The sequence below is a fragment of the Ambystoma mexicanum genome, chromosome 1p, assembly GCF_040938575.1.
Source record: "Ambystoma mexicanum isolate Mex_15411 chromosome 1p, UKY_AmexF1_1, whole genome shotgun sequence".
NCBI lineage: Eukaryota > Metazoa > Chordata > Amphibia > Caudata > Ambystomatidae > Ambystoma > Ambystoma mexicanum.
This window is the reverse complement of record NC_090921.1, coordinates 397,745,346-397,759,773: the sequence shown is the minus strand read 5'-3', so window position 1 is coordinate 397,759,773 and position 14,428 is coordinate 397,745,346. Positions and strand designations below refer to the sequence as shown.

The 14,428-nt window shown below is 46.1% G+C and overlaps 1 protein-coding gene across 1 annotated transcript in view; it reads right to left on the bottom strand.

Annotated features, from left to right (window-relative positions):
- COPE (COPI coat complex subunit epsilon) overlaps positions 1-14,428 on the bottom strand; it is a 224,787-nt gene that overhangs the window by 11,181 nt on the left and 199,178 nt on the right. Inside the window, exon 9 of the mRNA XM_069649168.1 lies at positions 13,848-13,922. Coding sequence (XP_069505269.1) covers positions 13,848-13,922 — 75 coding nt within the window. The remainder of the gene's footprint in view (positions 1-13,847; positions 13,923-14,428) is intronic.

Genomic DNA, 14,428 nt, shown 5'->3' with positions numbered 1-14,428 from the left:
CCCGTTGACGCAGTAGAACCTTGTGAAGGTGTGCATGGACCTGAATGTAGCAGCCCTGCAGATGTCGAGCAGGGGCACACCAGAGAGAAACGCTGTTGCAACAATGGTTCTGGTGGAGTGAGCTCTTGGTTGGACTGGCAGAGGCATGCTCACCAGTCGATGACAGTGCATAATGCAGCCGGAGAGCCACGTGGAGATGGAAGACTTCGACAAGGCCTTTCCCTGATTTACAGGTCCAAAGTTGACGAACAACTGAAGTCTTCGGAAAGTTCTTCGTACGTGCCACGTAGAACTGCAAGGCATGAGCAACATCCAGCAAATGCAAGGCCCTTTCCGCTGGCGATTATGGATTCGGGAAAAAGACGGGCAACACCAAAAGTTCATTGAGGTGGAATATTAACAGTACCTTTGACATTAAGGTGGGGCGAGTACGCAGTACCACCTTTAAAGCCAAGACAGACAATGAAGGCTGCTTGCACGACAGGGCCTGGATCTCCCTGACCCTCCTGGCTGAGGTGATCGGCACTAGGAAAGTAGTCTTCCACGAGAGGAACTTGAGCGGGGGCTTGATGCATAGGCTCAAAAGGAGCTCCCGTGAGCTTAGTCAGTACTACATTGAGTTCCCAAGCCGGGGCTGGTGCCTTCAACAGCAGAAAGGTCCAGAGAAGCCACTTGAGGAATTCGACAAGTCTGTGCGACCACAGGGAGGTTCTACCTGGTGTACTGGTATTTGGCATAGAGGCGTGTGCCAATCCTGCCTTGTTCAAGGAAAGAAAATAGAGAAGAAGTGGAAGGGCTGTCACCCGCAGAGGGGTAATGTTCTGAGTCCGGCACCACACAGAAGGGCTTCCATTTATGGCTGTAGCATTAACGTCGACAAAGCCCTGGCTCTGGCCAGGATCTCCATACATTCTGCTGATAAAGCATAACCCCCAAATGCTAGGGCTGCAGGAGCCATACCCTGAGGTTCAGTGACCACAGGTCGTGGTGCAGGATCAGCCCTTCCTCTCTGGCGAGAAGGTCCGGGAACAGCAGTAGCTTTATGGATGGGGCCACTGCCATATGCAGCAGGTCCAGATACTAGATCTGCCTCGACCGTGTTGGAGCGATGAGTATTATCTTGCAGTGGTACTGTCTGAGTGTTGATTACACATAACAGGAGTGAAAACTGAAGAAAAGCATACAGGAACCGTCCCTCACACGTGAACAAGAACAAGGCCCCCCCCCCCCCCCCCATTCCCCATTCTCCTCGGCTGAGAGAACCTGCTGGTGAACTTCTGGCACTTACCGTTCGCGGCCGTTGCGAAGAGATCAATCTGGGGTTTGCTCCATTTGTCGAACAGAAGGTCCACCTGGTCCTAGCGAAGCTCCCATTCGTGGCAGGAACGCAACTCCCTGCTGAGTGAGTCCGCAATGGTGTTATTGATGCCCGCCTAGTGAAATTGGCCCAGAGCAACAGATCCTGGGCTTCCTTGGAAAGCGCTGGTGAGCATGGGCCCCCCCTTGATTCTGGATGTAGAACATGGTGGTGGTGTCTGAAGATCCTAACCACCTTGCCCTTCAGAAGCGGCAGAAAAGACTTGAGGGCCCAGAATATGACCCGAAGTTCCAGGACATTGATGTGGAGGCCCTTCTCCTCCGGTTGCCAGAAGCCTCTGGCGTGCATGCAACTGTCCAGTGTGGGATACCCATCCGTCCGTGGTGACTGTCTCCTTGTAAGGAGGAACTTGAAACCGAGTCCCTTGGACGAGATGCAGTCTTAAACCATGCCACTGTATCACCCATCGGAACTCCTTGTTGAGGGATATCTTGTCCACAAAGGTCCCCAATACTTGCATCCACCTCGCTTCCAGCAACGACTGGAGAGATCTCATGTGAAGTCTGAAGAGGCAGACGAGGTCGATGAGGTCGATGCAGGAGGTCATCATGCCCAGGAGCGACTTGATGGATCGCACCATCGCCATCTGTGTCGATGACAAGTGCTGCACTTTGCCGTGTATGGTCCTCACCCTCTCCTCCGAGGGCGAGGCCAAACACCTCACTGTGTTGAGTTGGGCACCTAGGAACAGAGCATCCAGAGAAGGCGTCAAGCAGGATTTTGGATAGTTTATGGAGAAGCCCAACTCAGTCAGCAGACTTACGGTCCTCATGTGTTCGCTTACCAGAGTGTGTGAGCGGGAACGCACCAGCTAGTCTTTCAGGTAAGGGTATACGTGGATACCTTGTAGAATAAGATGTGCCGCCACCAGGGCCAGGCACTTCTTAAAGACCCTCGGAGCAGACTTCAGCCCGAAGGGAAGAGACTTGAGCTGGTAATGCTGACCCTGAACCATGAATCATCAGGAATTTTCAGTGTTTTCTTGTGAATGGGGATGTGGAAGTAGGCATCCTCCAGATCCAATGACGTCAGAAAATCCCCTTCCTCCAGTTAGCCGAACATGTGCTGCAACGTGAACATCCAGAACTTTTGAGACGACACAGATCCAGGATCTGCCTCCAACCCCCAGTTTTCTTTCGAACCAGCACCAACGCTGTCCTCCACTGCACCGAGAGAGACCCCTGTACGTTTCTTGCGTGAAGGTTGCCAGTACAGGGAATTATAACCATTGGAAGATCTGCCTGGTTTTCCTCTGGATGAGTGAAAGAATGACAGCCGTTGCTGCTGCAAGGTTCCCAGGAACCGTGCCGTCTCCGTGTCAGCCTTTATTGCTTGCAAAGAGTCGATTGCCTTGCCAAAGAGGTTTTCCCCGTTAAAAAACATATCTAGTACCTTAGTCTGAACTTCCAGGCGGATGTTTGTTGCCTTCAACCAACCTTGCCGACGCAGACCCTGTTCCCCATCTGGCGGAGAAACCGGTGTCCGCAATGTCCACTGCCCCTGTGATGGAGTTAAGTGGCCTCCGACCACACTATTTGAAAAAGTGCTAGCGAATCAATCTACTTAACCTCGGGCAGGAAGTCTCAAATAGGACCCAGATTTTACAATAGTCGCTGATCATATCGGGGCAAAATGGCTAGGGCATTGGCTGCCTTGATTGTAGAGGATGCTGTATAAATTATCCTCTTGGCCATTGCATCCACCTTCTTCTCCTCCTGGTCGGGGGGGGGGGGGGGGGACAGGGCGACCATGGCTTCATGATGGATTCACAGAGCGCTTCCTGGCTGCGGCCCAGACCACAGTCGGACGAGGGCTGAGACCTTAAGCACTTGGGTGTGGAATCTGGTACCCTGCACTTCCCCTATCTGTCTCGCTTGGGCGGGTCGTACTCTGGCTCTTCATTGGCACCAGGCCTTGCTCCCAGATTTTGTCCAGGAAGGGATCAGGCATTCTTTCTTCATCTCTTCGGGAACCAACTGAAACAGCTCAGAGGCCCTGGACATCATGGAATGAAAAGATCCAACTTCGTCCGGTGGGGAGGCCCTATGGGGCTCGTCCACGTGTGGAGTTTCTCCACCCGCCGCAATAAAGACATCCTTGTCAGGGCCCGCAACCATGGGAGCAGTGTCCGTGCCTGTGTGGAGAGCCGGGGCTCCGGATGGGTCCATGTCACAAGGGGGTCGGGTGATGTCTAGGACCAGCGTCGCCCTTGGACTTTCTCTTCTGCAGGGGCTCTTGAGGGTCCTGTGGAGGTGTAGATCCCAGTGCTGAAGGCATCCTCTGCTGGAGTTCTGTGACCAGTTCCCCCAAAGCCCTGACTTAACTGGTGGTGTTATCCGTTCTGTTCAGGGTATATGGGCAGTTGGCTTGCATACTTGTTTAAGTTCCCCACTGGTCTACACTCACTAAAAAAGTCCTACCCAGCAGCTAGGTTTGCCTCAGGGTGGTGGACAGTTACATAAGATTTCTCTTTAGGCAACTTTCTTTCCATATTCTATGGACCCCCCCACCCCCAAACTTTTTAATTTTGTTTTTAGGACCCATCCTGACTTTTTACAGGGAGGTGAAGTATTCAGCATCACTCCCCTGGAATTTTACAAATTTTTTCATGCGTGAAACTGATCAGTCCTTCAGACTATCAGTACTGGGAAACTATGTTTCCCTTTGGTCTTTTTACATTTTTGGGTAATTTAACAGTGCACACAGTATCTTACAATGCAGTGGTGATACTTTCGTATCAGCCTAGCCTTTTACACTAGGGATTTTTGTTACTTTTATATGTGCCTAAAGACAAGCTGATGGCAGCAGATACATTTTTACCATTTCTGGTGCACACATTCACATTTACTATGCATTGCTACTGAACGCGGCTAGTGCCTTAACATTGCTGAGCTGCGTGTGTGGGACTGTCTGGTCCCACTTCCCATCTATTGTGCCAGAGTCTGGGTTTGGGGCATAAGTGAAACCCACAGTGATCCCCGATTGGACCACTGTTGGCGGTTTGAATGATATAGATCCTTACCATTTGTGGGCTTGCCGCCACCCAGGATTTAAGATAAGAAGAGTACGCTGCAGTCATTTCTTCAAATCAGCATTGGCGCCAGTATCCTGTGTAGAAGACCAGCCGACTGAAGCGCCATGGATGATTCCCTAAGAGGCCTGGCATATCTTCCTGCGTTTGGCTTGACGAAGCCCTGCTGGACTACCTGTTTGGCGAAGGCCGAGCAGTGCTTCAAGCCTTGGACTGGTGGGACCAACTAGTGTCTACGCATTCGCGAGGATCAAGCAGTCTTGAGCCTTCGGAAGTATCCCTGGACAAAGCCTTGACCACTCTCCACATTTACCTTGATTGGGTTTGGCTAACCTCTGCGAGTTCCCCTGTTCACTATAACTAGGGTGGCCTCCTAAAAACGGTCGACCATGCCAGATTCTAGAAATTCATCTCAAAATGGACCCTGGGTAAATAATTTCCACCTGGTGCCTCCTCCACATCCAGAATTGCGAGCTGCCTCCTCACCTCCCAAATGGGAAACTCCTTTTGTTATACTATGGAAAGTGTCCCTGCCTAAAGTGCCAACTACTCTGTTGCTTCCTCTAGGAGAACGTCGAATAACTTAAAATTCCCTTCAAGTAGCCAACATTTGGTTTCTTACCTTGGCACTGTTAAACACTTGTTCTTAGGTTAAGGTTGGACGTATTAAGTTTAGTTACTGCTTACTGGTGCCACCTTTCAACCTTATAAGGCATGAGATAACTTGTTTGAACATCTTTTCACACCAAGTTGTGGTGTTGGTTTGTTGGTTGTCTCCACTGCCACTAGTCTGGCCTCAGAGCTGCCAGAGGTACAAAAACCTCTCCTGAACAACCGTGAAGACTTGCTTGCTAATCTCGATTCCAACTCTCCTTCTGTTCTCATCCTACTTGACCTGTCCTCTGCCTTTGATACAGTCAATCATGCCACCCTTATAAATTGGCTCTGTGATATTCTTGGCCTTACAGACCTGGCTCTGGACTGGGTGATCTCCTTCCTTCTGACCAACCTTCCCAGATACAACTTGGCCCCTTTTCTCCTCCATCTCACTCTCCACCTGTGGTGTCCCACAGGGCTCTATCCTCTCGCCTTGGCTTTTCAACATCTAACTTGCCCCTATAGCACATTTGATTTCCGCCTTCTCTACTAACGTCCAGTGTTATGCGGACAACACACATCTCTCCTTCAAGCTCCCCTCCTCGGCCTCCTCCTCTCTCATTCCCAACTTTGTTATTCAGGCATGGTGTGCTGCTAACGATCTCTGCCTTAATGCCAGCAAGACTGAGACACTTCATTGGGACCCCAGATCCCTCCTACACTCTGGCCAATCTCCATGGCCCCCTCCCCCCCTCCTATGAGGCAAAGAACCTTGGGGGTCATCTTCAACTCCCCTCACACCACGGACCTTTCCAAGAAGGCCCACTTTCAGCTGCACCGTCGGAGGCATTCTGCCTTTCCTCACCTTCCCCCAGAAACTCAATGTCTCCAGAGCACTGGTCCTCTCCAGGCTGAACTACTCCAACAGCCTCTTCCTCAACCTTCCGAACTCATCCCTTCAACTAATCCAGAATAGGACTGCACGACTTATCCTTGGCTTCAAGCACAGGGACCGCATCTCTCCGGCCTTAAAATCTCTCCACTGGCTCTCAGTTGATTAGGATCAAGCGCAAGACCCTCTGCATCATTAACAAATCTTTCTGGGACATGGGGCCCGGTTACACCCAACTCGCTCTGCCTAAATACCTCGCTGCTAGAGCCCTTTGGTCTTCTAGCTCCAACTCTCTACAGATCAGATGCTTTTCCAAGCAGAGTGGGGGAGGGGGTAGATCTCCCTCCTCCGCAGGTGCCTCCTGGTCTCCTTGCCCCTCTCAGACTTCAGGCGGATATCCTTAAGTTCTGGAAGCTTCTCCAGACCCTCTTTTTCTCTTCCTCTTTTCCTCTTTCCCTCTTCCTTCCCCTGCTAATGTCCCCTGCTACCTCTAGACTGGCTGGCTGGTTCATTCAAATTCTTATAGGGCACCAGGCCCTCCTCAACCAGCCTACCCCTGCACTTTGTCTCCACTAACTCTCCCTCCCCCACCCCCCACATTCTGCACTTGCCCTCTGGGCTCCCTCCCACTGCACTAGCCTAGCTGTGCCTGCACCCCCAGAGCAATACCAGCCCCGTCCCTCGCACTTAGCACGCGGACCTTCATCCGCTGAACTCTCTGCATTCCCCTGGCACTCTTACCAATGCTTCCTTCTGCCCCGACTGACACTCCATAGGCGCATTACAAATACCCAATAAATAAATAATTGCAACAGTATGTGCCGAGTGTCACAATCTGTTTGTATATACATATAATTATTTCTTACTTGTAGTATCCTAGCTTATTGCATCAGAGTAAATGTTACTTGTGTGGAAAAGCTATTCCTTGACAAACTCTTCCAAATGTTAACTGTACTTTACACCAAGCTACAGACCTTAGTCCAAGCCTTACTACTCAACCTTCTTACCAAGTCAGAGTGGGTTTTGACATTTGTGATATGCATGTTTGCTTCTCTAAACCCTGCTCTAATAGTAGTTCTTAAAAACCTTTCAATGCTTTGCAAAACACCTTGAGAAGTTCTAGCCAAGGCTACGACCAACATCTAGTTTGGGGCACAGTATAGCACTCAAAGACCACCACCCATTTGTGTGACCCATTGGGAAAAATACATTGAGCCTGCAAAAAGTGGTGCAACAGTACTGCTCTTTGTTTTTTTGACAAAACATTCTTTAGGAATAAGTTGTTGAAGATCTCCTCCCCCTCACCAGCTGGGGACAGCATGCAGCACACTACACAGAGACTTCAACAATGTTCCTGTTTAAGATACACTACACAGACTTAATGTGTCCAGGCACAAAAAATATCTGCCCAAGGACATACCACTGAAACCGGAGGTAGTCATTTTAGTCTTTCAATATGTTTTTGTGGGGAAATCGGGAACTGTAAAAGACTACACCATTAAGTTACTCCATACAAAAGGGCATGGGGTGTGGAAGGCAATACATTGAAAAATGATTGCTGGCTTGGCGACGCAGCAGGCAATAAACACAAATAATGTGGCCAGAGGGAAAGATACTGTATCATAGAGAATAATAATGGTTGTACTTGCAGATAAATGGCTATTCCATTACCACTCTTATTTATTTGGCCTATCCATGTAGCCAGGAGGTGTCATATCGACAGGGATTGTAGCAGATCTCTTTAAACCACATTTCAGTGATGATATGAGGTCATGATTCTAACAGGGAATAGCATAATGGAAAACAGCAGACAGTAAGATTTGAGGGTTATCTATTGGGAGATTTGAGGGATGTTACCAATTGTGTTTTATAATAGCTAGGTAAATTGTGGGCTGTGTCCCAAACACCTTCATTTAATAATGTGGTTACAGGATACATAATTGAATAGGTGATGTGTGAAAAAAACTATTTTGCAGGATATACTCCAGACAGTGGACCACTCTTGGCATCTCCAAGTGCATTGTCTCGTGAATGGTCAGATTATATGTGATTTGTACGCTAGCAGTTTGCCAACTGCAGACAGCTGCTGCTGGTACATATGGAAACCAGTCATGCGATCCGGGCCGATTCCCATCCAAATGCCAAGGAGAAGACTGCAGGTGGTAACCAATAAACAACAGCCTTCTTAGAGTGATCATCAGCAATTGGATGGGAAATAGATGCCCTGGGTTCGGTGAACTTTATAAATATCAATATGTAAAAAAATAATAATAATAAAAACGACGATATAAACATGGAGAGTAATGAAAACATGATCTTGATTGCGCTATCCCGAGGTGGGGCTCTCAGACGTTTGCAATCTCTGCGCAACTGTAACAAAACGCCAACTCAACTGACCAGGTGGCTCCAGTGGACAGAATGGAGGGGGCACTTCTCACTGGACACAGACCTTTTTGGGAATGTTTACTTACGTTTTAGTGCCAGGAGTGAAAGCCCAAGTTCTCCAGTGGTGGTCAGATCGCAAAGATATCCCTATAATAATGCTGGCAACTCTCGACTGACATGGCTAAAAGAGATATGCACAGCAACACGGTGGAATGGGGCTCTGGTCATCTACACAAAGCAAGCAGTACTTGTCAGCATCATTCTCAAAACGTGGAGATCCACATCCGCACTTCTTCTAGGCTTTGGCCTGTTGTATAAGCAGCAGTTCCAGAAGCAACAAAGCGGATGAAGAAAAGCTCCTGCCAGCTAACGAAGTGGAACACCAATAAGGAACACCTTACAAGGGCCTGTCTGTGGCTGTCCGCGAAGGGGCCGCAACCTATTTTCTCCAACAAACCAGACTCTTGCACCCCTTACTGGAACTAGACTGTGGACCAGTTTACATTACCTGCAAGTAAAACAGGCTGTAGAGCATGACGAGCGTTTGGGTGACATATCTACGACAATATTGCTCTTTGTGTCCTATCAATCAGTGCTAAGAGAATGAGTAGTCTCTCGCCATACACAATACGGTTATTTATTATTATACCCGTTTGGGACTCATGTTTAGGAATGATTTATAACAGCTATGTTTATCATGCCAGCGCTAAACCACTACGCCTTCTATTACTATTCTCGCTAGGCAAATAGTCAGGAAGAATGTATGCAATCAAATACGTGTACGCCACCACCACCCCTCAAATCCATCTACTATGTATCCGTACACTAAGATCTGTAAATGAATTGATTATGCTATGATTGCAAAAGTATATGTAATAACTGTGCAATATACCTAAAGGTAATCACTAGTGCAACTAAGCAATCTAGGCCAGCCCATGCTCTGTTAAACTACCTTTCCTGACTTAGAACGGCTGTATTAGCAATTTGCCGCTGTTAAACTGTGAATCCACTACCAAAAAGTAGTTATGCCAGCCTGGTTTACTCTCATGTTTACTTTTTGTATTGTACCCTTTGATCTGCCATGCACATGATCTCATTTGCTCTCCTATTTAAACGGTCTTAGTAGGCCAGCATGTCCCAGACACTACCCTATCCCATGTCCTACCCCATTGCTGCCCAATATAAGCCCATTCCATCCCCACCATAACCAGAATTCCTCTGCGGATTGGAGTAGCAGCCAAAAAGCTAGACCTTCCCCCATCCCATGTAGTCCTACCATGAATAACAAGTCCACAAGGAATTCCTATCCGAGTTTAGGCACAGTGAGATGTGACCGGCTTAGATAGCGGACCCACACCACTTCGCCTTATCCCAATATAGACCACACCAAATAAAAAAAACAATGTAAACTGAACATATTACAACTCAGCACTAGAAATCAACGGCTCGGGTCAGGATCCTTTAATAGTCCAGATATCAGTGCTGCCACCAACCAATCAAAGATTACTTCCACCATTTCCATAGTGGATTTCCCACCCAAACCTCACCTCAAAAAAAAGAAAAGACCACTACATACACTAGTGAGTTTCAGGTCACCCCAAAAAACTTGGTAACTCCCACTCAATACCTATACCAGAGACACAACCCATTACTGAACTCAAATTAGCACTCATTAACGCACGATCCATAGCTGCCCATGCTGTAGAAATACATGATTACATCATTGATCAGGGGCTTGATATGCTTATAGTGACAGAAACTTGGCTCCACCAAGCCTCTGGACCTATTCTCACCATTGCCATACCAAATTACACCATCCTTAGAATGAATAGAACCAAATCAGTAGGTGGGGGGAGTAGCCATTATTGCAAAAACCCACCTCAAACTAAGTATGCCCTATAGATAATCCAGAGGGATACGAAATTCTACTCCGTAAACTTGCTACTAATCATAAAACCACTATTAACCTTTTAACAATATATAGAGCACCTAATAATAATTCTCAGCCAGACAGATATACCATTACTACTAACCCCACTTATCAAACCAAAAACAAAATTTATCGTCTTTGGCAACCTGAACCTCGGATTTAACGACAGCCAGGAACACAAAGCAGAAGCCCTACATAATGCTCTCAAAGACATGCTATTCACACAACTTGTGAATGCGCCTACCCACAGTAAAGGTAGAACGCTGGACTGGTATTATCCCTCAATACTTTAGTCTCCATAGAAACGATCACCTCACTGCCCTGGCCAGATCACCACAGCATTAATTTCTCTATCTCATGCAACAAACCATATCCGCCCAAGTCCACCACGCTGGACTCTTATGTAACTAGAAATATTTGCAAACTTTCCGCTGAAAATCTCAACCCAATTCTAAGGAATACCCTCACTGAAAAGATGATTACTAATGACAACCCTTGCAGATACCTACTGTAACTGCCTTACAACGACAATAGATACTTTAGCACCTTGTGTCACTAAAACTAGACGATTGGACAAAAAAAAAAAAAAACTTTGTTCTGGTTTGACCGGGAACTAGTAGCCTTAGGCGAATCAAACACTTGTGTGAACATCGCTATATGAAATACCTTTCTCCTGAAACAACTGACGCTTTCAACACTGCAAATAAAATGTATAAAGCAACCATCACTGCACATAAAGCAAATGCGCTCAACACCAGGATCAATAATGCATCCTCAGAATCAAAAGAATTATTCTCTATCCTCAAAGAGTTGGAAACCCCATCCCGATCATCAACCCTGTTCAACCTTGCAAAGAATGGTGCACTACCATTCAAGATGCTCTGGCCGCTAAAATCCAACTATTACAAAATTAAATCACTAAAAAGGAAAATACTAGCAGAAAAACCTACCCTAGTGGAAGCAAATTCCTGTCCCTCGGTATGTAATACCCCAACCTTCCATTTCTCTCCAATCTCCCAAGAAGTAGTGCTCAATACCATAGACAAACAAAAGGCATCTAATTGCAAAGGAGACAATTTGACAGCGCACCTAATTAAACTATGCACCCTCGCCCTCACCCCTATCATCACTAACTTTGTTAATGCATCCATCAGCTCCAATCTCGTCCCGGCCAGAATCAAAGAAGCTTGGGTCACACCATTACTAAAAAAGCCGACGCTGGACCCACTAATTCCAACCAATTATAGGCCTATAACTACGGTCGGATTCCTTCTTAAAATTGATAGAATATAACCAAATACAAACCCATCTAGAACAGAACAAACTCCTAGGAGCCAGACAATTTGGGTTCCGACCGAACTATAGCACCGAAACCGCTCACTGACCTCAAAATCCAAATAGATACCATCAGAGATTCAGGAAAAATGGCCATATTGCTGCTGCTGGACCTATCAGCAGCGTTCTACCTTGTAGACCATGACAATCTCTGCGATACATTAGCCAAAGACTTTAGTTTCTCCACCAATGCCACCCTCTGGATCAAATCTTTTCTAGCTGAACAAACTTCCAGAGTTGCCATTGGGAAAGAAGCGGCTGACCCTATAGCGGTGCTCATTGGCGTACCCCAAGGTTCATGCCTCTCCCCGACCCTGTATAATGCCTATACCAGACTCCTATTCTCAGCATTAGACGATATGGGTGTCATCTACACACATTTTGCAGAGGACACTCAGATCCTTATCCTCATCACCGGGGATTACAGCCAAGATACCCAGCCCATAAATAAAATCTACGCTATCATTCAAAACTGGATGGCAATGAACAGCCTCTGTCGCAATGAGAAGACCGAGGTCCTCATCGTAGGATCCCAATCTAGAATAAGCTCTCTCCATCCCGATTACACACATCAATATTGACGGCACCTTGATACCAGTACTCGAGCAAGTTAAAACTCTTGGTGTTTATCAAGATGCCAATCTCACCATGTGGCCCTTTCATCCTCCACAGCCTACACAGCCAAACTCATTGCGCTGAGCCGTCAATTCTTACACCCGCCAATTGTATAACACTAGCCAGAGCGTTGATATTAACTAAGCTCGACTGCTTATATTATCCTTGGAAGTTCCTAGCAGGAGGACGTTGCAGTAAACTGCAATTGCTGCAGAACAAAGCTGTTAGGGCGGCTCTAGGCATAAAGAAATCAGACCATATCTCTAAGATTAGGCAAGAAAATCATTGGCTGCCTATCAAAGCCAGAATCATTTTCAAAACCTTATGTATTGTATACAAATGTCTCATGAACAAAGCCCCTAGCTATCTTAACTTAGAATCAAAAATGAAGAAACTATTGCAAGTTTCAAAAGAATCACTGAAGACATGGTTGTTTAACAAATACTGATTGACCAGGCCCTCCCACCTCCACCTTCCTAATACAGATTCATCTCATTGACTAAATGACTATCCATGAACTATGCAGGACCTCATTGGAACTGCTTTGTGTTTTTTCTTCTAATCTGTTTTCTACATTGTTTCTACACTTTTAGGAGCCACTTGCCCTACTGTTATTCTAACTGCTACTGTAACATTGTACAAGAAATCTGATGAGCTGTCTGCAACCTCGCCTTGATACCCAAGGGTCTGGGCGTGTAGCAAATTAAATAAATGAATTTTAGGTACTTGCAGGTTTACATGAGTAGAGACATTCAAGGTCTTTAAGCAAAAAGATACAAATGGAGCTCTTGAAACCGTTGGGTGAAGGTGGGATTTGGAGTCAGTGTTCAGATTTTGAAAGAAAACAGTCCCATACTGTGCAAAGGTAAAATCAAAGCAAGTAGGGCAATGGTACATGGGAGTAGCACGGAAAAAAGATCAAGTCAAAAATTGGAGCACTTGTTAGGCCACTTCGTAGATTGCACCTGTGCCCCAAACACCCTTCAAAGGGCCGTTTTTTAATGTCATTGGTTTTCATTTACAGAGAGTACATATTTACAACAAACTCTGTGCTTTGAACCAAAGCGAGGTACCTGTGCATTCTTATAGGTAAACAAATGTTGCTAGTTAGACACCACTGCAATGGGAACGCACAATGAATGGATGTGTGAATGTCCCTGACAATGCACCAGTTTCCACTGACACTTTCGGGATTAAAGTGGAGTTCCGAGCACATGGCATGGCCATCCTATACTTGTCTTCTCTCTGCCAAGCGTAACAGCTAGTAAGTAAATTGGGACAAGGTCACAGAAAACACAGCTGCAGTATTTATAGACAATCAGCGATGACACAATCAGGTGAAACAAGAGCCATTAAAGTAGAGATACAATTCAATGGATATAATTCAATGTTTTACTTGTTAAGGTGACCTGTTTAGTGAACATGGATAGTATGCATGCCCAAGTAAACTGCATCGAAACCTTAAATAGGAAAACAAGGAAGCTTTGGAAAATGTGATGCATCTCACGGAAATACTAGCCACAGGTGAAAATGTCCTCTAATGTTGAAGCATAACAAGAACAGCACGCAGTAGGTCTGGGAAGTGTGTTTAAAGATGTACTACGTAGATCAGTGCTGTTCAACACTTTTTCTGAGGCAGCACTGACAGTGACTAAAGTCAAAGTAACATTGTTACATTACATACCTTGGCCAGGTATTCCTTAACAAAGGGATGGTTTCTGTGCGCGTCTTTAAGCTGGGATAAGTAACGGTTTGTCACCTAGATGAGGAAAAACGACCACAGATTTAAAATGAAAAAGCTCTACTGAAACGCTAGCACCACTCACACATTTCAATGGTTAAAAGGTCTCAACAGTAGATAGTTAGGAAACTACCACAAACAATATCACATCAGACTTCAGCATTTGGCCACCTTGAAAGACACGCGAGTGCCAAAGCTAAACCACCCCTATGGAGAGGTGGCTCAAATTTAATATTAGGCTTTTACAAATGTACAAAGAGTTGTTTAGCTGAGAACATAGGTGTGCAGTTTAATGCACTTGGAATCATTTTAAATATGGACTTAATTGTTTTGCGAGCGTCAAATCTGTGATTAATTGATTAAATAATTCACACACAATATGCATTCATGACTGCCACCAATTGTGTTTCGACTGACCCAGCCTGTTTGACTTGTTATTCACATTAGTATTAATGCAGTCTTGCCAGTAAAAAAAGACCAACACGAAGTTGAACATTTACCATAGCTTGAATTAAATGAGTTAT